At 44.7% G+C, this 24,000-nt stretch overlaps 1 protein-coding gene across 1 annotated transcript in view; it reads right to left on the bottom strand.

Moving 5' to 3' along the window:
• LOC119465741 (potential E3 ubiquitin-protein ligase ariadne-2) overlaps nucleotides 1-23,949 on the bottom strand; it is a 30,323-nt gene extending 6,374 nt beyond the window's left edge. The window contains exons 1-12 of the mRNA XM_037726208.2: nucleotides 23,795-23,949; nucleotides 19,253-19,459; nucleotides 18,498-18,641; nucleotides 17,290-17,440; nucleotides 16,623-16,744; nucleotides 13,856-13,965; nucleotides 10,593-10,710; nucleotides 9,617-9,667; nucleotides 8,224-8,269; nucleotides 6,947-7,074; nucleotides 6,240-6,383; nucleotides 2,083-2,151 (exon numbers count right to left, since the gene is read on the bottom strand). Of these exons, the coding sequence (XP_037582136.1) occupies nucleotides 2,083-2,151; nucleotides 6,240-6,383; nucleotides 6,947-7,074; nucleotides 8,224-8,269; nucleotides 9,617-9,667; nucleotides 10,593-10,710; nucleotides 13,856-13,965; nucleotides 16,623-16,744; nucleotides 17,290-17,440; nucleotides 18,498-18,641; nucleotides 19,253-19,459 (1,290 nt within the window). The 5' untranslated portion in view covers nucleotides 23,795-23,949. The remainder of the gene's footprint in view (nucleotides 1-2,082; nucleotides 2,152-6,239; nucleotides 6,384-6,946; nucleotides 7,075-8,223; nucleotides 8,270-9,616; nucleotides 9,668-10,592; nucleotides 10,711-13,855; nucleotides 13,966-16,622; nucleotides 16,745-17,289; nucleotides 17,441-18,497; nucleotides 18,642-19,252; nucleotides 19,460-23,794) is intronic.
• Nucleotides 23,950-24,000: the final 51 nt, after the last annotated feature.

Genomic DNA, 24,000 nt, shown 5'->3' with positions numbered 1-24,000 from the left:
CATGTTGTCAGACTGCCCGATTTTTTGGACATTATCGCGGCTCCTGGGGAGTCTGAAAAATCGGATGTTGACTGTATATTAATTGTGGTCATTTCATCAACTTTGTTTATCAATGGGCAAAAGAAACTGAGCAACGAGCTCTCTTTGTTTATCTTGGTGCCCTGGTTGCCAGCACTCTTTTCTCATTACCGCCGCATCACGACACTAAGTTAGAAAAACCAGTTTCAGACCTTTAAAAATTTCTCATAACCTTCAAGATTGCTCAGAAACTTTTATTTGTGAGAAAACTCAAACAGCATTTCAAAACATTTTAACTATAATATTCCGAAAGAAAGCGATGAGTGAACAACATGAACATTGTCAAATGCATTCCAATAAATAAGTCATACTTGAATTAACTGTGGTCTGATTCTCATAAATTAGTCCACTTAATCATTTCACGTATCCAATAATTATCTTGCATACCACTCTGCAGCCAAGATTTTTCAACGGCAACTATTCGATATTCGATTCGAAAATGTTCGGCCGATGTCACTATTTCCTACGAACTCAAAATCCACTATTCGCACAACCCTACAAAGTTGTCAATGCTTTACAGTGTCACCTTTAATAGCAGTAATACTAATCTCATTCAACTTTATTAAATCGAACAGGGGGAGGATACACGCAGACAGCTGTGATAAGAAAAATAGCACTGCATAAGTGAGTGGCCACGTACAGTGCAGTCCACAGTTAAAGGGAACACACTCTAATGTGCGGCTCTTACCTTGGTGGTGCAGTAGCTGCAAGTGCCAGCTGAAGCTATGCCAATGCAATGAAAAGGTGTGTAGAAAGGTGCCAGCACCAAAAACCACAAATAATCCAAAGCTGGAACTTGCCAGAGGGGAAAATGTGCTCTAGTAATGTGTTCCCTTTAACAATTGACTGCACTGTACAATGTAGGCATGCAAAAAATATAGAAGTTTAGTTCAGTCGGCATGTGTTTATAGTGTAACAGTGTGCAGAAATATGGACAATGCAGGAAAATGGAGAATCAGCCGTCTGTTACACTATGATAACAGACATACATCACAACATGTCATCTTTATTTTTATTATCCTGGAATACCATTCTCTTGTATTCTGATGGGCTAGCGATAACTGTGTTCCCTCACGTAAAGATTCTCCAAGCCAATTAGCATATTTAAGAAACACACTGAAGTGGAAACGACATGGAACAAATTGGCAATGTGTTTTCAGACACTGGGTCGGAGCCTTCACAATAGGCTATGCAATGGCCTCATTGGAATTTTGGCCAAGCTTTGTGCCTCGAAGCTATAAACTAATGCAGAAACGGTGTGGCACACATTTTGGTCTCATTAACAGCAAGGCCACTGCGCAGTGCAACAAAATGGGCCCATCAACATTGAGCGATTATTCTATGCTGAAAACACACTGGAAATACAATCCATGTGGCTTCTACTTATGAGTTTCTAAGAATTAAACCTTGGTCAGCTAAGGCAGGTAGCCAGGTCAACAACAATTGACAGTTGTTTCAGAAACAGAACCATGCTCAGGTGCATGCACCCACATATAGTCTTTCGTTGCATTCATTTAGAGAACACGAGTGCATCTGTCTAAGCTGTGTTTGCCCACTAACTTTAAAAAACAGCTACCTCCTAAAAGCATGCAGTGCAACATCGGATGGCTATCATTCATGCCCCTCACTGCGCACCTCTTCATGCTGCTGACTGTGACAATAACAGCTCCACACAAAATGCCTTAGCCACACATCTTGGACACGACTCAAAAGAAATCAATTGACTGACCAATTGGTTTATCAATCAAATGATCAATTAAAATGACTGAAAGCAATACCTTAGCTATGAGAAGTGCCAAGGAGAGCACCAGATTAATTTTCACGAGCTAGGGTAAGTATTTAAGCAGGTAAGCTAGGGTAAGTACTTAAAGGGGTAGGCTAGGGTAAGGATTTAAGTACACAATCATGTTAATGGGACATATTGCTAGTGCAGCACACGACAGCCACTCAGCCAACACAATGGGCACACTTATTAAAAGATTTTAAAAATTGATGTGGGCTTACCAGTTCCTTCCTAGGCCCAGGTTCCATGTAGTAGGCATAAGGGTATGTATACTGTAAGGTGTAACGGCACTGCAAGAAGAGATGCATTAGAATATATTTAACGGGGGGTTGCACATACTTGTCCAAAAACCGCTGCATATGCTATGCACCCCCCACCCCTGCCCCTGCGTTGACCGTGGTACACAAGCTTTTGAAAACATGTCAAAAGATTACCATATTTACTCGAATCTAATGCGCACTTTTTTTCCGATAAAACAGGTCCAAAAATTGCATGCGCGTTAGAATCGAGTACGACCCTAAATCTGTGTTACCATATAGCCGTCAGCATTTCAGAATGGCCACCTCGCACACGCTTCATGCCTAGCTACATTCTAGCCTAGCTGCCGTAGCTTCCTCCATGTGCAGCAGTACACGTGCTTGGGCATTAGTCTACCGTCTTGTCTTCCCGTTTTCTGCATCTGCTCTATCACCATAAAATGCCGAGTTCATCAAGATGCCGCACTTAAAAGAAAAGTGATCATGTGTGCGGAGACGGACGGAAATCGGGCCGCATCACGGGCGTTCGGAGAATCTGAAACTTACGTGCGGGACTGGCGAAAACAGGAGAGGATTTTCGCCAGCAAAGCAACGCGGAAAGGTTTCAGTGCACCGAAGCAGGGCGTATTCTGCGACGATCCACTTCGGTGATACTATCGCCTCGGCCCTATCTTGAAAGCGATCTGCGACGTGGAGAGTCTGCCGCGTGCTGTGTTTTCTCCGGGTCGCGTTGAAGAGAGACGCATGCTAGCACGAAGGTCAATTCGCTCGCCGCGCTTCGTCGCTCCAGTGTATTGACAGCGAGTTTCCACGGTCAACGAGCGAGAAGTGTTCATGTTTGCTTGTGCATGCGTGACACCGTGCTTGTTAATTTATTTAGTAAGCAAATGTTTGCATGTTTATACGGCCGATAAAACTGCTATCCCTACTTCGTATAGCGGTCTACTAATTTGCTATTTCAATTGATGCTCCGCCTTTCGGGCGAAACTGTGACTTTTTTTATTCATCGCAACTTTAGTGTACCGGGAGTAAATCTGTTTTTCCGAATGAGAGAAAGTTGTATTTCTGTATGAAAGCATGAGGTGCGTGGTACTGTGAAGGATTTTTTTTTTTGTCACGAAAAACGGGGGTGCGCGTTACAACCGAGGGCACGTTAGAATCGAGTAAAAAAATTAATTAAATTATGGGGTTTTACGTGCCAAAACCAGTTCTGATTATGAGGCACGCCGTAGTGGAGGACTCCGGAAATTCGGACCACCTGGGGTTCTTTAACGTGCACCTAAATCTAAGTACACGGGTGTTTTCGCATTTCGCCCCCATCGAAATGCGGCCGCCGTGGCCGGGATTCGATCCCGCGACCTCGTGCTCATCGCTCAGGTCTCTCCTCAAATCCACGCATTAACCTTTTAGAATCGAGTAAATACGGTAGTCTCACCATAGCGATGTCGGACTCCACAATTTTCCCATCACAATCTACAGTACCTGGCCTGCTTTTGTCATTCATGCATGTTCATACAAATGCTCATGGAACATTTATAAAAGGCAAAGTCCACAAAGGAACAGCACACACAGGCATGGATAATGAAGATGGACGAGGACAAGCACCACAGACAGACAGACAGACAGATTAACTTTATTTGCGTCCTGGGAAGAGGGTCCCTAGGAACCCGCCGAGGGCATCACCCGCGTAGGGGTCGGGAACCAAAGGTTCCCGATCGCTTCACAGGCTCCCTGGACCGCCCGGAGTTGGTGCGCAAGGTCTGAGCTTGCGATGCAGTGGAAGAAGTCCATCTCGTTGATGTGATGCTTCCTTGTGGAGACGCGTAAGCGGGGGCACCGCCACATCAAATGAGGAAAGGTTGCGAGTTCATTACATGCCAAGCAGTTAGGTGAAATGTCCGTGTACATGGCCATGGTGGCCGGCGACGGGAAAGATTCAGTCTGGATGAGTCGGAGAGCTATCTCCTGCCTCTTAGTTAATTCTCTATGCGGATCCGTGAAGGATTTCCTGTCTAGTCTGTAATGCGAAGTTATCTCGTGAAAGGTAGTCAACGGGTCCCCGTCGGCGCCACCGCCACTTCCCTCCCCCGCAGTGGGCGGGAGGCTTGTTTGCCCGGGGCGGTGAATGAGTCCTCGCGCCCGAGCGTGAGCCAGTTCGTTGGGATTGGCGATGCCGTCGACGGAGGCGCCCATGTGGGCGGGAAACCACGTCAACTCGTGAGGAAATACTTTCTTGTGAGTGAGAATGCTGTGAGCAGCCAAAGAGATTTGATTGGCGTTGAATGACCTGACGGCCGTCATGGAATCAGAAAAGATGAGGAATGGATCTCTAGCCGTTCATGCCAGAGAGATGGCGACTTGTTCGGCTACCCCGACGGACTTGGTCCTTACAGAGGCGGCACTAACGGTGCGGCCGCTCATGTCTACCACGGCGGCCACGAAGCTATTTGGTCCCGAACGAGATGCGTCTACGAAAAGCGCGTTTTCTCTTCTGCTGTTTAGCAGAGAGAGGTAGGCTTTAGCCCGCGCTCTCCTTCTACCCTGATTATGTACCGGATTCATGTTTCGTGGAAGTGGATAAACCGTGATCGTCGACCTTACGGTGTCTGGCAATGGAACTGCTCTCTCCTTAGTCAGGGGAGAGGTGATGCCTGCTCTGGCTAGAATCGCCTTGCCCGCTCCAGTGCTCGAAATCCTGGAAATCTGGGCAGTGCGCTGCGCTTCTATTAATTCGTCGAGCTTATTGTGCACGCCCAACGCCTCGAGCTTTGTGGTACTCATTCTAGAAGGGAGCCCTAAGACCTTTTTGACAGTCTGCCTAATAAGGACTTCCGAGTTTGGCCTTTTCGGCAGCGCTCCAGACGTGCATGGAGGCGACGTAATTGACATGGCTTAGAAGGAAGGCATGGAATAGCCGGAGGAGGTTGTCCTCCTTGATGCCTCCTGCCCGAGATCCTTTGAATGAGCCGAACGGTGGCAGCGGTGTGCTGTTGCAGTTTCTGTATCGTAGCTGCATTCCTGCCGTTCTCCGAGATAAGCATGCCTAGCACGCGTATGGTGTCTTTGCGGGGTATTTCCGCGCCGTTCTTAGTGATCAAGTGTATGTCGATCTCCGCCGGCGGTCTCCACCCTTTAGGGCGTCGCCCCATGCGGAAGGACAAGCACCGACTCCCAGAGTTTCTGAACTTATCCTACACTCTAGAAAATTATATATCCTATATAGCATAATTCTGCCGCACAATAAAAAAAAACATCATCGATGGAAAGTGAATTTCCTTTAACAATGTGCACCAACTACACTATAGGATGTTTAGACACATATGGCATTCCTGATAGTAAAGTACGAGAACAATGATCTTTTGGATATTGTCCAATATAATCTAGAAGCATAGAAAACAATCAAAATTGTGATTGAAGTGCCTTGCTGTTTCAGGTGATGAATAGCTGACATTCCATCCATAACTGGCAAAACTTCTATGCATCCAAGTAGCACTGGCTAGCGCATTGTTTCTTGCAAGATTTCTCACATGGAGCAACTTCAAGATTCACATCTACAATGGGTACGCTATTCTGAGATCGTGACACCGTTAGCTTGTTGAGCTAAAACAAAGGGATGGTAGAAGATTACGATCCAATAGGCACAGGCATGGCACATAACATAATTTATTTAGATGGAAACTAAATACCACATTTACATGAATTCTGGGGCTCTACGTGCCAAAACCACAATTTGATTATGACGCACACCGTAGTGGGGGGACATCAATTTTGAACACACGTGGTTCTTTAACGTGCACCCAATGCAGGGTACACTGGTGATCCTGCATTTCGCACCCATTGAAATGAGGTCGCCGTGGCCAAGATTTTATCCCGCGACCTCATGCTTAGCAGCGCAATGTCCTAGCCACTAGGCAACCATGGCGGGTAGTACAAACGGTGAGGTCGCAGATCAAAACCTGTAGCACAAGTCTGACATGCATTAACCTCTAAAAGCTCCCATAGCTGCCCTATAAGGATGCTTGAGAGCATAACCACAAGCACTTTGCGAGACGTGCCCGTGAAAAGTAAACCTTGCTAGACACATTGGAGCAAGGCCCTAGAGAGCAGGACAGACTCCTCACCTTGGCCAAGAGAGAGACCGCATCAAGCAGGTACTGCCAGTCGATCCAGGTTCCCTCGTTTGCCATCACCTTGCCGTTGATGCGGTTCTTGATGGCACTGAGCGTCATCTCCTCCAGACGAAGGCTCTTGGCATGGTTCTCCCACTGGTCAAGGAAGAGAAACGCCGCACTTTCACTCCAGGCTGCTTGCACAGCTCGCATATTAGAGCGCAGTCATGCTGTATTCAAGTTGACGATCGATAAACATAAGGTGCATGCACCGACTTTCATCTACCTGTAGCGGCAGCACAACAGTGGTTGAAATACAGACCGAACAGGTCGCATAATGCACATGTCCATGCAGAAACTCGTCAAGAATTTTTTTTTTAGGTCACTTGGGAAATAAATGCCTATTTTTGGCAAATTCATTATTTCGGACTCCCAATTATTCAGGCTTAAGGCAGTTTCCACTCAGTGCAAATTATCGGTTGGCAATTGTACTAGCTCAAGCCAAACACCAAACCTTTCTGTCTTTGCAATGTAAACTAGGTGGCGCCAAAAGGCATCCCAGAGTAAAAAATTTCGTTACAATCAGCATGTGGTTTTGAAATTGACACGAAATGTTTTCTCAAAATGGTAATTTTACATGCACACACAAACATAAAATAAAAGAATCTTGTGTTATCTTCGTGCAAATAAGGTAGCCATGCATACACGAGTGTACAAACCCTTTCAAAGTAGAAGAGGTACTTCTTCAGCGCTTCCCTTGCTTGCGCATGGGCGGATTCGTTGGCTATGTTGGGGTTTTCCTTATACCGACTACATTCGTAATACTCACTACCGTGTGTCCTCCAGTCTGCAATGAAAAGAGGGCGTTCACAGTTAATGGGGTAACCCATGCACAACTTGGGCTATGTTTTCAGCCATCAGTTTTTTTGAGAATGAGAAAAAAACTTGCTAATTGAGATTTCGAGGGACATCAACATAGAGAAGAAAACATTCGAAATAACCTCAACATAGAATCATTAAGTGGACAAAGAAAAATGACAAACTCTTACTGGAGCAACCTATTATGCACTAAAGAAAGCCGTTACGCTATTCTTATTTCACAAGAAAATCTGAAGTGCAATTCTCCTCGACTTGAGCAAATAACATACCGCTTCCTAACTAGCATCAGAGCCTGCATAAAGCTTCTCTGAGGAAGAACCAAGAGTTCCAATACCATAGAACAATGCCGCAATGAGCAAAAATGTGCGACGTCACAAATGTCAGACTATTTTCACGCATTTGAGCACTTTGCAAGCAGGAGTGAAAGTTCATGAAAGTTACAAGGATAAGTGTTCACGCAGCTTTAACTGCCATTAACGCTTTTTTGTTTTCAGATAATAAACTTGCCCCAAGCAGAAGCCTCTAAAATTTATGACTTTACAGAGTGCTGATGCAGAGAAAATAAAGCTGGTGAAGGAATTTCATTAAAAAATGTCATCGTCACCTGTCCTTCGTATTTGTGTCCTCAAAGACTTATCGTGGCTCTGCTTATGGCAGGTCCTGCCTAACTATCTGTAAGTGCAAACTAATTTATCTTGACTTAACATTTTTCTTCAGTGCCCCTTTAGAAAGGATCACGTAAAATTTCAACAAATAAGAGCATCTTCAGTAACATATATTAAACTGTTACTTTTTGTGCTACCTACTGGACTACCCTGCACTTGCATCCTAATAAAAACTGCGTACACAATACAATGCCACCACCATTCATGCCGTTTTAGCACACTGAACTACTACGACAGATGCAACATTAGTTAGTTACCACAGTGTGTCCGGGCTCTTGAGAGATATGCAAAACCGAAATTCCCCATTTCCAGCATTCCCATGCACGCTACATCACCACTTGCCCCACTAGGTAAACTATCAGAAGCTCTATGAATCATAAACTCCACTGCTAACACATTTATGCTCAGCCATAAAATAAAATGCCAGACATAAAGCGGGCAAGCACACGTACCTCCGAGACACATCCAACAAAAATCATATTTACAACTGTAACATTGCTGAAAAAGAAGAAAAAGCAAGGACAACTGCGTTATCATGGGTTCACCAGTTAATTCCCACAGCTAAAATTAACAGAATGCGAGTGAAAACTATAAAAACTCGCCAACCAAGTGAGAAAATAAAAGTGACGTCAGGACTCCATTACTCTTTAGAATGTTTAAGAACCTGAACTCGCAATGGCACACGCCTCTCACATTCACACTACTACACTCATTTCACCGAACCTGTGCAGTGCATGTGCAGCCAACCAGCAAAGAAGATTTAGAAGTGATCCTCCATTATCAACCACCAATCGTATTCTGTGCAACGCCGACTGAATGGAAGTTTCACGGAAAGATTATTATTTATTAGCACGCAATAGGCAAGCCTTCCCTCTCTGGAACACGCAGCCAGCTCTCGCTGCTGAGTGGCTTACAGAAGCCCTAGCCTTCGATTGCAGTGCATGGGATTAGAGACACAGAGTATACAATCACATTGTGTTGCTTGCGCTGTCTACCTGCTTACAACTAAGCAATCATGAAATAACAGGGAGATTTTTTTTGAAGCACATCCTTGTTCTGACCCATTGATGGTTGCTGCCATATGCCCAGGTGTTTAAGCAAACACTTTCAAAACTTATTGTTGCCTGTGGAAGACAGCACAACTTGTAAAAAAAATTGAAATGCCTAATCGACTCATTAACAAAAATTTACTAATTCAGTTTTCAGCTAATTACCTCATGGCCCATATTGCAATTTACAAATTCTAGCCGAGGAGTTCGCAAGGCGGATCCACTTGGAATGAATTCTTAGGATGACACCAGTTCTATAGTGTTTAAAAACACTAGTGACAACCATATTTAACAACACTATGTAAAACTTAAAATGTTACACTGAAATAATGTACTATATTCAGTTTAATTTTGTGGTCGCACATTTAGAACTTATCACTGTCAGTTGCATTTGAGTGCTCTGGCAACACTGTGCCTGTTGGCTGAAGTATTCTTGTCAAGGCACGGGACTAGCACTAGTTGTTGCTGCAAGAAAAATAATTTTACAACATTGTTTCTCATTACTATTTTCTTCTTCGAAAGCATGGCTTCCAAGTCACTAATCTAATTCGCACACTATTGGCAGAAGTGCCCTCTTCCAGTTCTCTCTAAGGCCTTCGAGATTTCAATTATAGTTCCACACAACTCAGTCAATTTGATAGACTATTGATTTGATGGCTGTTGAAACAGCTTGTGTAGCACTGCCTACTTTTCTTTTGTTGAGTTAACAAACTACCAGTTTGGAGGCCTTCAAAGTGCTCAAGTGAAGTCACTGTTAGAAGTTAACATGTTACTACACAAAGCAATGACTGCTTACCATATGGTTACAACCCCCATTTTTTTCTATACATATGTGGCACCTTGGACACTGCAAGAGAAAGAAAGAATGAAACATGCAATACTCAATGATAGCTGTAAGTACTGTGATCAACCCAACAAGCAGCTCATTGAATACATATCATCGGCCTTTTATCTTTGAAAAACTTTATAAAAAGAGCATAGATAAATATCCTAGCTCATCTATCCTGCCAAATTTTTGTTCATGTTGTTCTGATACGAAATGTTACAAGTTCCGTTTTCCATTTAGTTTGGCATCTAAAATACAAAAAAACGAAACGTTTTCTTTCTTTAGCAGGCATAGAGCTTTCACATAGAAACATCCTAAATTCAAAATACAAGCAAAAATAGAGACCCTGAAACAAGGTGCATTGAGTATATCCCCACATGTACGTTCTTTGTAGATTTCTCCGAATAATCATGTCACTGAAGACTCCTGTTCCTTTTCTTGGCATCACATTACAAGAATTCAATAAAAGCTGTTCAATAAATCGTGATAACAGGCATATAATCGGTCGCTCCAAATTGTTGTTCTGTGGCACTGTTTCTGACGGTGTCGGCAGCAGAATAGTTTTTCATTTAAATGCAGCCAAATACTGCTTCCATGGCGTTGCCATTGTTTAGCCCGGGAGAATGGAAACAGTGAACAATCATAGGCCACATGTGGAATGCGTGAATCTCATCAAATGCCATCCGTTTGCCACACTCAGCGTTCCAAGCATGCACCAAGTGACAACAGGATAGGTGCTTTCCTTGCAATTTATACGAAACCAAAACTACAGATGGGTGCCCCAAAATACATACAAGTGGGCAAAAGACTCCGGATCCAAATATAATACGAGAAGCAAATTAAACCTGCTAAAATCTAGAAGAAAAAAAAATGTCTTATTTATATGTGGGTCCTTACAGTAATGCATAAAAAAAAAAAAGGAAAGCACTGAATCTGCACCACTCACATCCTTAGTGTGAGCAGAGATGTAGTTGGCAGTCTCGGAATCGTCGGCACACTTTGTGATCCACTTCTTGATTGTATCACAGTCTGCCGGCGCGTGGTAGTTTCCCCCACACCGAAAGCTGTCCAGAAGAAACAAACAAATTGCACATTAAAAACGCAATAGAGCACTTATGATAAGCCCAAGTTTCGCCAAGTTAAACAAATGCTGAAGGACTGATGGTGATTGTTCTAAAGGGCAGCTTCTGCAGGGTTTTTGAGGCTCACACATGCCAAGAAAATTTTTATTGCCATGTTCCACTCTGTGCCCTAATCACTTACTCCAAATTATGCAGCCATGCAGCATTTAATTTCTGCTCAAGTAAATGGTAACATTAAAAGTCGAGAAATATCATCATGAATGTTTCCCCTGCATTCACTGTCACTCAGCAAGCCAACCGTTTGAAAGATTTCACACATCTTGGAATTTCAGGCATGATGCAAGAACTGCATGGGCCATCATTTGCCAGATGCGCTTGATTTTGCCAGTATTGCCTGAGAAGCCATCACTGTGGCCTATAATGGCAGCACGAGACACAGTTTCACTTTGCTGTTTCATGAAACACAATCCAGCCATTATTTCAACATTTTCGGAAGAGCCGCTAGAGCGACCCATTAAAGAAGCCTACTATTTATAAGGCCTAATGAATGCGCAAGTTAGAAGACCACCTTATGTACGGTACATTGGATTGGCTCCTACTGTGCTTTGGCTTCAGCCTTTTCAAGATTGGATCCAGAGAAAGCCTGTCCCGAGTAAGCCTCTGAGTGCTTTGAGCTGGAGCATAGTGCACTGAATCAACCAGGTGCATGTGCTCCGCTTGTTCGATTTAAATTTTGCAAATGTAAAGCATGCCTCCAAGCACACTTGAAGGCTTGAAAGCAACCAATCAAATGTACGAATGTTAAGGGGGGACGTGGCTTTGAAAATCAACTTCCCGATTTCTCCATGGATTTTGATGAAAATTGGCACAAATGTTTAGAATGTCTCCCTGATACTTCCATAAAAGTTTCAGAGTGATACCTTGAGAATATTTTATTGAGCAGAATTTTTCTCTCTTGAACTTTCTGGAGGGCCTGGGGAGCTTAAAAAACATGATGGAAGGCTCGTTGAGTATTGACTGCATAGCTCAATGCGTGCTGAAGGTCGTGACAGTCTTACTTTTTTTTTTCGCAACACAAATTTTTTAGACAGTCATTTTTCAAGTTACCTTCGCACCAAGCACACTTTCGGGGTGAACGAATAGCCATGCCATAAATTTATAAAAAGTCAAGATAAAAATGCGAGACTGTCTCGACCTGCACAGTAGTCCAAGGAACGTGACAAAAAAACAGAATCAAAATAGGCTAAACGGTAACGAAGAAATCAGCTCCAGAAACTGAGCAGAAAGGCGAAAAAACAGTTTTGAGAAAACGGCTTTCAAAGTTGCACCTTCTCTTCAGTTCTCTAAAACGCACCAAAGTTGTAATCTTTGATGTGTTTTGTGATGTCGGGCTTCTTGGACATGTGGCCTCTGGTCTGCTGAGCCTTTGTTCTGCCTTTTTCATGTTTGTATGGCATTCTTTACTGCTGCTCTACAAAGAGCATGGTGCCTGGGTTTTAAACCAAGTGAGGTGCAGAACTATGTGGGCATAAATATACAGTAGTTCTAGCGTTGTATCTGCAGACTGCCTCATTGATAGCAGCCTCTAGTGCAGTCAGTGAGGCATTGTTTTCTTTTGGTAGAATCGACCATGGTACTGAATGAAGGCTCTCAGCAGCCTTCTGAATCATCTTCCATTGACAATGGCTATGGAGGTTAGGAGAGCCACTGATAGATAGGCAGCAATGCAGCTGCTAGGTGCTTTCCAGCCTGTACTTTTGTATCATGCCTCACTTCTGCAGCCAGGTGTCTGTGCCAGCCCAAGTGGCCTAGTGAACAGAGCTCATGATGAGGTTCTCTTTATGAATGAAAGGGGTGGTATGATGATAGGTATTGTTACGAGATATCGTGGCATTACAATAATAGAGTCGGCGCGCGATGTGCCAAGTCGCGGGTCCGGGGTGCCGATGTGCGAAATGCCTCGTCGCGGGTCCGCGGAATAGACGCTCGACGAGCTTAGTCGCGCAGTCCGAGGTGCCGATGCGCGAAATGCCTGGTCGCGGGTCCAGACGCTCGGTAAGCTCAATCGCGCAGTCCGAGGTACCAACGCGCGAAATGCCTAGCCGCGGGTCCGAGGAATAGACGCTCGAGGTGTCGACACTCCATGAGCGATATGCCGACACGCGAAATGCCTAGCCGCGGGCTCGAGGAGTCGACGCTCACGGTGCCGACGCGCGAAGTGCGCAGCCGCGGGTCCGAGGAGTCGACACTTGTTGAGCGATGTGCCGACGCGCAAAATGCGTAGCCGCGGGCTCGAGGAGTCGACGCTCGATTTGCTTAGTCGCGCAGTCGGAGGCGCCAACGCACGAAATGCTTAGGCAAGGATCCGAGAAGTCCGCGCGCGATGTGCTTCATCGCCGAGTCGGAGACGCCTACGCGCGAAAGGCTTAGCCACGGGTCTGAGACGTCCACAAAAAGCGGAATCGGCCACGCTACTGCGATGTCCGCGTAGCGCCTGCTTTAACACTCGTCGAGATTACGGAAACTGTCCGGAGCTCGCGAGGAGACCGCAACAAGCGGAGCAGACGACGCCATCACGGAGCGAGCACCGGACCAATGGCGAACCGCGCTGGAGTCACGTGGCGGGCGTGGCCAATCGGTGGCTCCGGCACGACCTTCAATCATTTGCTTTTTGTGTGCTTGTTTCTGTATGGAGGAGATAGCTGAAGTGGCAGATTTGAAGACGGAGAAATGCGCTTTCCAACGAGACCAAGATGGCGGCGCTCGGCTGCGCTGTTCCGGAGATATCGTGGCTTGAAAAACGCCGTTTTTTCGCGATTTCCGCGCAATTTTTCGGCACCTTGGCTGATACAACAATTTTTTTAGACCACTTCTGCTTGGTTTTCAGTGATGATATTTCGGAATCAGATAGAATAAGAGTTACAGAAACTGAAAATGTGATTTTCAAAAAAATCGATTTTTCAGCCATTTTTCGCGATGCGAAAGCCGCGTCCCCCCTTAAAGAGAATGTGGCATGCAAGGTGAGTCGGGCACATCTGTGAGAACCAGCAAGAAATTCGCTATACCCACTCCCACAGTGCACTCTGGTGGCAAGTCTCAGTCACCGCGTACAACAGAGAACACTTACCAGAACGTCGTCTTGCAGTTCTTGCAGATAACCCTCTTGCTCTTGTTTTCTTTGGCTCGGACAATGACGTTGCAGTTGGGACCAGGGCAGAAACGCAATTCAGGATGACTCTGTTGAGTACGAGCACAGCAAGTTTCGACAACTTTTACTGTGCCGCGACAGCCGAAATATGAGAGAATACGTTAAGCATCATGATGTCACACCGACATACCGGCGCTGAGGCTTTGGCCCCAAATTCAAATAATGAAAGTTTCGGCTTCATTTTCTCTTTACTCCATGCTGTACATAGCAGGCAACACTGCAGAAGCTATGCAAGTGGTGCAACCATCGAATGTCTCCCTCTGCACATTTTGGAGGGCGGTCGTTTCTGATGCGCGATGCTCTCAATGCAACAACTGCTTCATACACTGTAACTACAACTCGAAGACGTAAGGTTACGCCAAGCCACATATTATTTGTGCACCTTCGTGCTTTCCCGTAGGCTATGTACTATGTTTTGGTAGCGAGCGCAACCGGTGCAATGTGTCTGCTGGTCACAAACGTGTCACTACGCTCGTTCGGTGGTAAATAAATTCAAATTGGCAATGCCTTCCATATAATAAGTACGTCATATTTTGTGACCTAAACACGCAAGACTTAATGTTACATCGAATTACAAAACGCGTACCCTTACCTTTTTATACGTGACACACTATTTCTAGGTCATGAGCAGGAACAAAGAGAGAAGTCTTCCTAGCCTTCACAGCATTGCCTGCTATGTAACGAAGTATCATAACGAACCTCTTGCTCTGAAATAAACTTTTCACAAGTACGTTTTATCAGTCTAAACTGATTCAGTTGTTCCTCTTGAACGTCCACGTAAGGGGAGACGCGGGTCTTGAAACGGCAAAAAATTGCAAAAAAGTACATTTTTGGAAAAGTGCATTTTCGCTATGTTTATACATTCAAGAATCCCTCCGCGAAATATAGAAAATAAATTTAATTGGAAAATAGAAAAAAACTGGACTTATACGGGCCAGGGTGGATGCGAAATTAGCGAAAATTGGCCAAAAATGTTCGACCTTCGCACCGTCGCCATTTGCGAATGCGGTGGATGGTGGCCGCCATCTTGGGCTTGTTTGGAAGCTGTTTTCTTTGTGCGCATTTTGCGTCGTTTCAAAATGGCAGCAGCAAGGGGAAACCGATGCTATCGCGTCATTTCTGAAGGATGCATCCGTGCCGCTGATTGGCCAAAGCGCACACACCCCCCGCGCGCCTCGCTCCTATTGGCCTAGCACCGTTCACCGTGCCGATTCTCATGCGCTCGACCGATATCGCGTTTCGGTGCGTTTGTTTATCTCTGCGGTTTCATCGCGCCCTGTTCACGCTTGTTCTGCCGCTTGCGCCTGGGCGACGTTTGATAAGGTGCCTTTATCGCTGCCCGAAGGCCTGGAGAGGATCTTCGTCTCAAGGTTACTACACGCCAAGCGTTTGGAAAGTAGGCAGTGAAATGCACGACGGAAGGCGGCTAGGCCTGGGATACTCCCGGATCGAGTTCCGAGCTGCAACCCGTGCCGGCACGTCTAGCGTCAACACTTCGGCTGCCTACGCCTCGCGTGTTGGCACAGACCATGTAGACACCGTTTTCTTCACGAATGAAGAAAGTAGCGAGCACGCAGCGAGCGCCGGTAACACAAAAACGCGCCTGGCTTCGCAGTCTGCAATGGAGCGAAAGTTCGAGTTGCTGGGCATCGATACAAAAAAGGACGTTAACGACCGCAGAATTCAATTTGCAATCGTGGATTTATCCGTCGTATCCCGTATATGGCAAGAAAGTGGTGATGCTTTCAAGGGACTACGCCAAAGAGTACGGGCTCTCGGGCTCTGTGCCAAGCTTGTGTGGAGTGCTCTACCTGTGGCAAGCACGAATGGTGCATCGACGCCTTGAAAATGATCGTCCGTTCTTTCACATATCCAACAAGGATGACAAAAGCAGAAATGCTGTGACAAGCAAGCTTGCCATATACTTTGCTTTTGTTTTTGACAAAGTTAAGTTTTTGAAAAGTCCCATAAGAAATCGGCTGAATTTCTGTATTAAAAATTTCGTATCTTTTGTTCTAATGCAGATATACAAAATTTAATTAGATACTTGCAATCAGCAGAAAGAACTGAACAATACTGTTAAAATGTCATTCAATTCATACCAAAATTAACAAAACTAAGATATTGCAGAATGTTTTTCCTTGATTTCTCAAAACAACAATTCTGACAGGCTTCCAATTTTGAAGGTAAAATAGCTTCTGTCCTATTTCAGCTATCAGCATATTTTTTTTTTGCCAGAAAGAGAAATGTATGCAGTAATCAATGTGCCCCTTTTCAAAGCAGTACTCTTCTCAAAAAGTTTTTGAAATGGGTCACAGGTTTGACATGTCAAGATGGCATTTTTTTCTCACAACCTTGATGAGCTCTAACTCTTGTTCAGATTAGCCTAGAACATTGAATAATACCTTATGACACTCCCTGAACATTCTATATAGTTTTTATACTCAAACCACTGCGTTAGGGTTTCCTGTTTAGATGCTAATTTTCCTGCGAACAAAGGACCCAGCTTATAAAGTGCTTTTAGAGTATGTCGGAAACTACTTATCCTATGCAATATTAATTACACTTTTAGAATCTGCACATTAAAATAAACAAAGTGTGAAAATGTCGTTCAGATCTGTCCACAAATAAAAAAGTAGTCTTTCAAGTGTAGCCTTCCCCCCCCTTAACGCATGACCACACTCACCCGAACATAGTCGGAGAACATGAACTGCTGGTATTTCTCGCGCAGTACCGATTTGCTCAGCAGGCTCAGGACAAAATCCTCTGGTACCAGAATGTTGCAGAACTGTGCCATGCATTCAATGGCTTGAGGTGCACATGGGAAAAAGCAACAGCAAGTAAATTTTTTATTTATTTTTACTTCAATGCACATTTACACAAGACGAGCACCTTGTCTGCAGAGCACATCTAAGTCAACGCAGTGAGCAAATCAACAGTATGCAGACAAGGGACATCTCAGGCTTGAGTCAACACTTTCACAAGCTGGCTTGTCTCCATCAGGGCAACAACTGTTGCTCTGGTGAAGACAAGTATCCGAGTGAAATCTTGTCAAAACGTTGGCTCCAGCAACATAATGCTAACTTGAGCTCATTGGTACATGTTACAGCTGAATAGAGTAATACATGGGGCACCTTCGATTGTGATCAAGCCCAGTTAGGATTAAATTTCTCAACCGTGATTGCCTCCCTTCTGCAACTGTGCAGGGCATCTGCACTGTTCAAAAAGCACTTTGCCAAGAAAAAAAAAAAAAGAATGTGTGAAACTGTGTTCCATAGGCACCTGAATCTAAATGCTACGAACTTGTCATTCTGGAAGCAGTTGGTTTTGCAAAGTTTGGAAGGAAGACGCACCTGTAGAAATGCCTTGCAAAATTTGTATCTCAAAGTGCATGGCCCAGCAATCTGCACAGAAGTAGTGGCCACACGCCAGGCCCCTGAACCTTTCCCCAGCAAAGTTCTGCAGGCAGATGGGACACTGGACTGAAGGGTTCTTTCTTATTGCCTGAAATAAACAAGATTGCGATATACAAGTTTGACTATTTCAAGCAGATCTCACATACTGTGGGGCACTGTGCAAGCAAAGCTTTGGTGAAACTGCAAGATAAAACGGTGACACACGATAAGAGATGCGGAGCAGCGTCTCCCCGCGTCTTGTGCAGTGGATTTCGGCAACAAATGTGTCCCGCAACCATCCTCGGTCATGGCAGCGGAACTTACAAGTGCTTTCAGAGAAATTGGATGCAGCGCCGCCACCGGCCACAGCATCTAAACCTTTGGACGTCACAAAAAATGCTTTGCTAAAACACGGCAAATGCCATGCTGCCCTTGGGATGCATTTTGAACTTGTGGACTAAAAAGCAATGTAGTTAATTATCTGTGGCATTTTCGAACAATTCAGTCTTCATACCGTAATTATGAAGTCTACTACAGCTACGTAAGATAAAAGAAAGAAAAAAAGTAGGAAACAAAATTTCCAAGTCGGTACTCATAAGTACAACAGGTTCGACAACAGAGAGCTGGGTGTAGAGCTTATTGCTAATGAGGCATTTGTATCATCCCTCAATGTGCCACATGCAGGTGCTGTTGGCTTGTCAAGAGTGCATATACCGTATTTATTCGATTATAAGGAGAGGGTGCAATTGGGGGGAACCCCCCCATAAAACTTTAGTATGCACACCAATACAAGGCAATACAGAGTAGCCGACAGATCATTGAGACTCGGCGGGGATCGCCTGAAATACCGAATTACTAACACAGCCCAAATTCAAAATGGCGACCATGAAATAGGGGGAGGGGAGCTTCAAAACGCAGGGTGCGGGTTTTATGCAAATTATGCCTTTAGGTGCGGCTTCACGGCAGCGCGAATTTCTCCTTATAGTGTGGCTTCACGGCACCGCGGCGAGCGCTGCCATAAAGCCACACTGTAAGGCAAAATTCGCTTATAAGGCAGGGGGTGACTTCGAGGCTAAAAATTCTGGGGGAACACCCCCTCGCCTTATATTCGAATAAATACGGTAGTCTATAAAGCCCCTGGTGCGAAGATGCATTAAGCCTCCCACCTGCATTTCCACGGCAGCGGATCGCAATGGCTTGATCCTCGCATCGGCCAGGGCTTGCGCTGCATTCTGCTTGTACTTTTGGATGATCTCTTGTGCGTTCCAGTTGTGGGTGTGGAGCAAGACTTTAGCCAGCGAGGGCATCACCTGAGCGCAAAGAGCACCATCAAAATGGTCACAGTTTGCTACGACCAATTCTGACAAGCACTACATAGCCAGGCATCAATTAATTCTGGCTGTCAAACATTTGTTTTACTGCATCCCTTGCTTCATCAGTGTCATTATTTACTGGTGGCAGAAAAACACCGTAATATTTTTTTCTAATTGCTTATAAAGTTTCATTGGCTCCATAACAGCAACTTCTACAACCTCAGACTTCAACATTTAAGGTAAAGGAAAGAAAGCATGTTTCGAATGCCATGTACCACCTAGAAGGCCCCTAAACATTTCAAAGACTCACCTAATATAAATTAATAATTGAAAAAAAAAAAAAAAACTTTACTACATACTGGCACTATTGACATGTTATCTGGTTAACGCAGTCGCAGTCAAACGGCTTGCGACATGAAAATAACACTGGCAAGAAGAGGGCATACTGTAATACTGCAAGGTTCTTTTGACACCTGCTTTTGTAGTCTAGCCAACTGGTCAAGCAATGAAAGTAATCTGCAGCGTACACTAACACACTATTAAAAAAAAATAATAATAATAATACCACAAGGTGGAATTGGGCGAATTGGAATGGCGCTGCAACTCACGCTGAGGCTGGCACAAATAGACTCGACGGATTCGTTGAGCAGTCGCTCAACATCCTCGATGAATAGGCACTCAAACTCAAAGTACTCGGGGTCCTGCTTCTTCTGGTCCTGCTGGTCAATTTCCCCATCCTCTGGGCAATTGTAGTAGTCATCGTAACCCATGTCCGAATCCGAGCTCACTTCGGCATCGGAGCCCGCTTCAGACATCTGAAAAATAAACAAGTGGAACCACAAGGAAATTCACCGTCTTTCAGAAGTAGGGTACTACTAACACTGCTGTGCATAAATGACATGCGCGAACGAGAGAGTGCCAATTAGAATGCTTTCACCGCAGCAACATCATGACAACAAACCATTGCTTGCATGACTTTGGTGCATACACTCAGTTTTGGGCTTATACCACCGTTGGAGATCAGACACTATTGCCATCTTTATGAAACTAAGCATGCAAGCATGTGGCAAATAGCCTCGTCAGCAATATGTTGTGCTGTACCACGACGAGATGTGAAAACAAGAGGAGAGAAGAGCGCCGTTCCATCTTTTGCTAGCCCCCCCCCCCCCCCCCCCATTTCTAAGCATTTTTAACATCACCATTTCTTGTGGCAAGCACGCGAATGAGACCATCCTTTTTTTTTCGAATTTGATAGACGTACTATATGCTGCAGCATCACAAGCAATTGGAGTAAATGGTATGACAGGTAGCAAGATCCCTATCTATCAGATTCTTTCATTCTCCGCTCGCAAGCAGTAACAACATAGAAACAAGTAAATGTGCAAGAAGAGGTGCAGGCAATAGAAGGAATGGCCCCGACTCTGTCCTTCAGTTTTCGCATGTCGTCACAGTGCCACGCAACGAACAGCAGATAGGGCTATCTGTCATGTGCTCACATCTTCCTTTTCCTAAAGACGACGAATACTAGTACACAGTGGTCGGAAATTTCACTCATTACTTACTACAGGCAAGCAGTGCTCTACCTTAAACTTTCCCATTTGCATTTGTCCATAAGAATACAGGACTTGTTAAAGCTGTAGCCTAATATTTCGACATGTATTTGCTGTGGGCAGAGGACATGAATATTGTGCCAAAAAATTGTTGCTCCTCCAAACCCCTTTTCATTTGTACCAGGCAAAAGCATGGAGAGCGCATTAAATCAAACTCTAAATATTCCAAGATGCATTAAGAACTAACTGCAAACTAGAGCTAGTGACGGCAGCTGAACTGAATATTACCTAGAAAAAGACCACGCATAAAGGCATGTCATTAGTTAAGTGTTAAGAGCTTGAATACCGGACTACAGCCACTCATAAAAGATGATGTATTTTTAGCTTGTTGCAGCATTGTCAAAGCTTATGGTGCTTAATGTTACTGGTTTTGTAGTGTCTGTATGAACTGACCTTAGAACTATTTAAAATGAGCATTGACTTAATATTTTTACTTTCTTTCTTGCAGTAAATGAAGGTTGAAACTTTCTAAATTCTAGAACAAACAGTGACAAGCATCAGAGTGCCCCTAAACATATTACTACAACACTTTCTTCTGCAAGCCAGCTTCGATGTTGGTGCCAACGTCATGTGTCATAATAGGCTGTCATGGTATGTCATAATATGCTGGCTCACTTGCAATCGCTGCGGCTACCCCATGTTTCAAGTACAGCCAGAACATGCGCAATACCGCTGTTTGCTTTTTATGAGCAACATCATCATGCCTAGCTTTATTGCTACAAGACATCAGTAAATTTAGCTCTGTGTCATGACATCCCAATAACGTTGATGATGCCAAGTCCACCATTTCGGGACCAACTTTACTATGAAATTAAAATGCCTTACAAGTGTTCCCCCGACCTTCAAACATGCTAAGCGTCCTCCTTTTACATGCAAAAAGTGTGCGGCAGACTTTCTACAACTTCAGAAATGTGTCTCGGTACTCTTTTATTGACTATAGTGCTCCCTTAAGCCCTCGCATAGTTGTCAGCAGCTCTCCTGTGGCAACTGTTACTTCAGACAGACGGGGAGGTGTCTTAATGACAGGCTGAGGGAGCAGCCTGTGCAAGTTCAAATGGTAGAGCAGGACCTGGTCATCTTGCAGACCATTGCAAAAGGCAACCGTACACGCTTAAGTTTGACAGCACACATGTGCTGGGTAGATATATGGCTGAAAAGTACAGGTTGCTATACGAGGCCTTTCACATACAAGAGTCAATAAGTGCATTAGCAATGTTGAGTAAAGAAGTTGGTAACTCCGACAAGAGGATGTATAGCGCACGCATGCGATGGGCAATTAGGAAGACATGACATGCACTTCCAAGTGCTGAAGCTAGTGTGTGTTTCACGCATGTCATCACTGCTGCAGCAAAGCCAGTTGATGTCTGGAGCCCATCCTGTGCATTTCGTGTTTGTTTTCGTCTTTCTTGGCACTGTAAGCGTGTTTCACGGTTTTCAGCAGTTTTGAGCACTGCAGTCTGCTCTCGCTCAATGAATGCAGCTGATTCTTTATCCCCTGGCACAGGCAGTGAGGCTAAGAAATCAGCACACAGAATTCACAACTTTTTCATTCAATGTACTTGCATGCTGCTATCTAAAGGTTCCGAGTTCTGTGAACTACACCAAGTAACTTTAGCTAGAAAAAAATTCTCAGGAATTCAACTCAAACCAATGCTTAGGTTAATTGTAAACAAAATTATGCGACATGTAGAGTTGCAATGATAGCATACCAGAGGGCGCTACAGTGCACAACACTAGGCGAGTCAAGTACCAAGGTATAGACACGTTGTGCGGTGCGTGTGGAGAGGAAAACGGCGGAACACCTCATACTTTTCTGTAAAGGGCTTAACCCAGTACAAAGCAACGGGGCTAATTTTTTCAAAGCATTGGGGTTTACGGACAGTGGAGGCAAAATAGACTTTAAGCGGGTAAAAATAATCAAACGGAGGTTATCTGATTGGCGGCTAAAATCAAGGCAGGGGTGAAATTTCACCCTCCACAAAGTATAAAATATGTTAATAGTTACGGCAAGGTGGCGTGTGCCACCGCTCGATTTAAAGGGTTCAGCCTCATCCATCCATCCTAGGCTCTGACAGGTACAAAACTGAAACACGGCAGTGTGTGGGACCCACATATTTAACAGACGCGTAATGATACACTGAGTTTAATTTGTGTCAGTGATGGAACACGTTCGTTTCAACCATCAAAAACGGTGCATCTGCCATTTGTTTCTTAATGATACTACACCTGATTGTATACAGCAGAACTAAACTATCATGAAATTACCTGCCTTAACATGGCTTGACATGGCCCCGTGACGCCAACTGCTTTCAGCCATGGCGAGATTGAGCTTCCTTCAGCAGAAGTGTGATATTACCAATGGTTAACATTACATATGGTGCCAAAATGGCATAAACACTATTCTGTATTGCCTCTTGCATTTATGCTGGTGGTGCTCACAAGGGCCCTAGCCAAACAAATACCAGTCTACGTAACTTTGACGTGACTGAGTTGCTTACGCGAGCGGTCATCCCGGCAACCTGCATGAATGGGTGCAAAAATAAAAAAAAGGGCAAAAAAAGCAAATATGAGAGAAAACACTTGAGTTTGTCAAGACTTTCCAGAACCTGCAGCGTCAAATGTTTAAGGAGACAAGTTTTTTTTTTTTTTTCTCAAAACGTGCAGTGCATTCAGGGTTGAGGAGGCGCTTGCATTTACTGAATGCACAAACACACCCGGTCTTATGATAATGGGTGGAGTAACTGAACGGCGAGCCTGATCAAACATGCCCTCGACCGCGCAGCAATTTTTCAATCACGGCACGCGCAGTTTAAAACGAGTTTTCGGGGGAATCAGAATAAAAATAACCCCAAACGACGCGAATAAACTTGAGGCGGTGCCAGCGCGAGCTTTCTTGGTGTTTTGCCACTTTGACGATGACGGCGTCTGGGGAGAAATCGGAACTTGCGCAAGACGCCTAGGTGTTTTGAGCGCGTCGGAGTTAACAATGACTAGCTGAAATGACAATTAATTGGAGACCAGAACGGCTAAATGTCCGAGTGAAAGTTTAGGTCGAGTTCAGAAAAAAAAGAGCGTGAATGTATTCTCGTCGACCGCGATAGACAATCGTCCAAGTGCCTTCGCATCCTCTTACTCGGACACGACTTATCAAAAGATAGCCTTACAATGAAAAATCTCGGTGTGTCTATATATAAACGACAAGTGTAAACAAGTCTTTGTCAGATAAGCAGGGATGCGAAAAGTTTGGACGACATCCAACACAAACATCTGTCAGTGTACGCAGTTCGGTTGCGTGCGTTCAGCACTTTCCCGGACAGCACCAGAATTTTTCCATGCTGTCGGTAGTAAACTATCTTGTTACTACGTGATCGCGTTGCTGTAAACGCGCTAGTTGGCGTACTAGCAGCGAAATACTGGTTGAAAACGAATGTGTATGCACGATTCGCACACGAGCATAGGTGACTCGCATGAGCTGCTGTCGCCGGCTTGTAAACTAACACACCATGAGAGAAATGGTGCAGGGACGGAGACAGGTCTTACCTTGAAACCCGACGTACCACGGTCCGTATTTACGATAACACAGCTTCGTACGGTGGCAAAAGCAACATCCTCCCGTAGTTAGGCTTACATCTCGCAACAAGCACAACAACAAACTGAAGCCAGCGCCCCTCCACACGCTCGACGCAGCCGGTATGAAGCGACTGTATCGTTATGGTAACATCGTAAATGCACTAGATTTTGCTAGA

Source organism: Dermacentor silvarum, chromosome 10 (genome assembly GCF_013339745.2).
Source record: "Dermacentor silvarum isolate Dsil-2018 chromosome 10, BIME_Dsil_1.4, whole genome shotgun sequence".
NCBI classification, from domain to species: domain Eukaryota; kingdom Metazoa; phylum Arthropoda; class Arachnida; order Ixodida; family Ixodidae; genus Dermacentor; species Dermacentor silvarum.
Note: the sequence above shows the minus strand (reverse complement) of the source record. Positions and strands in the feature narration are given on the sequence as shown.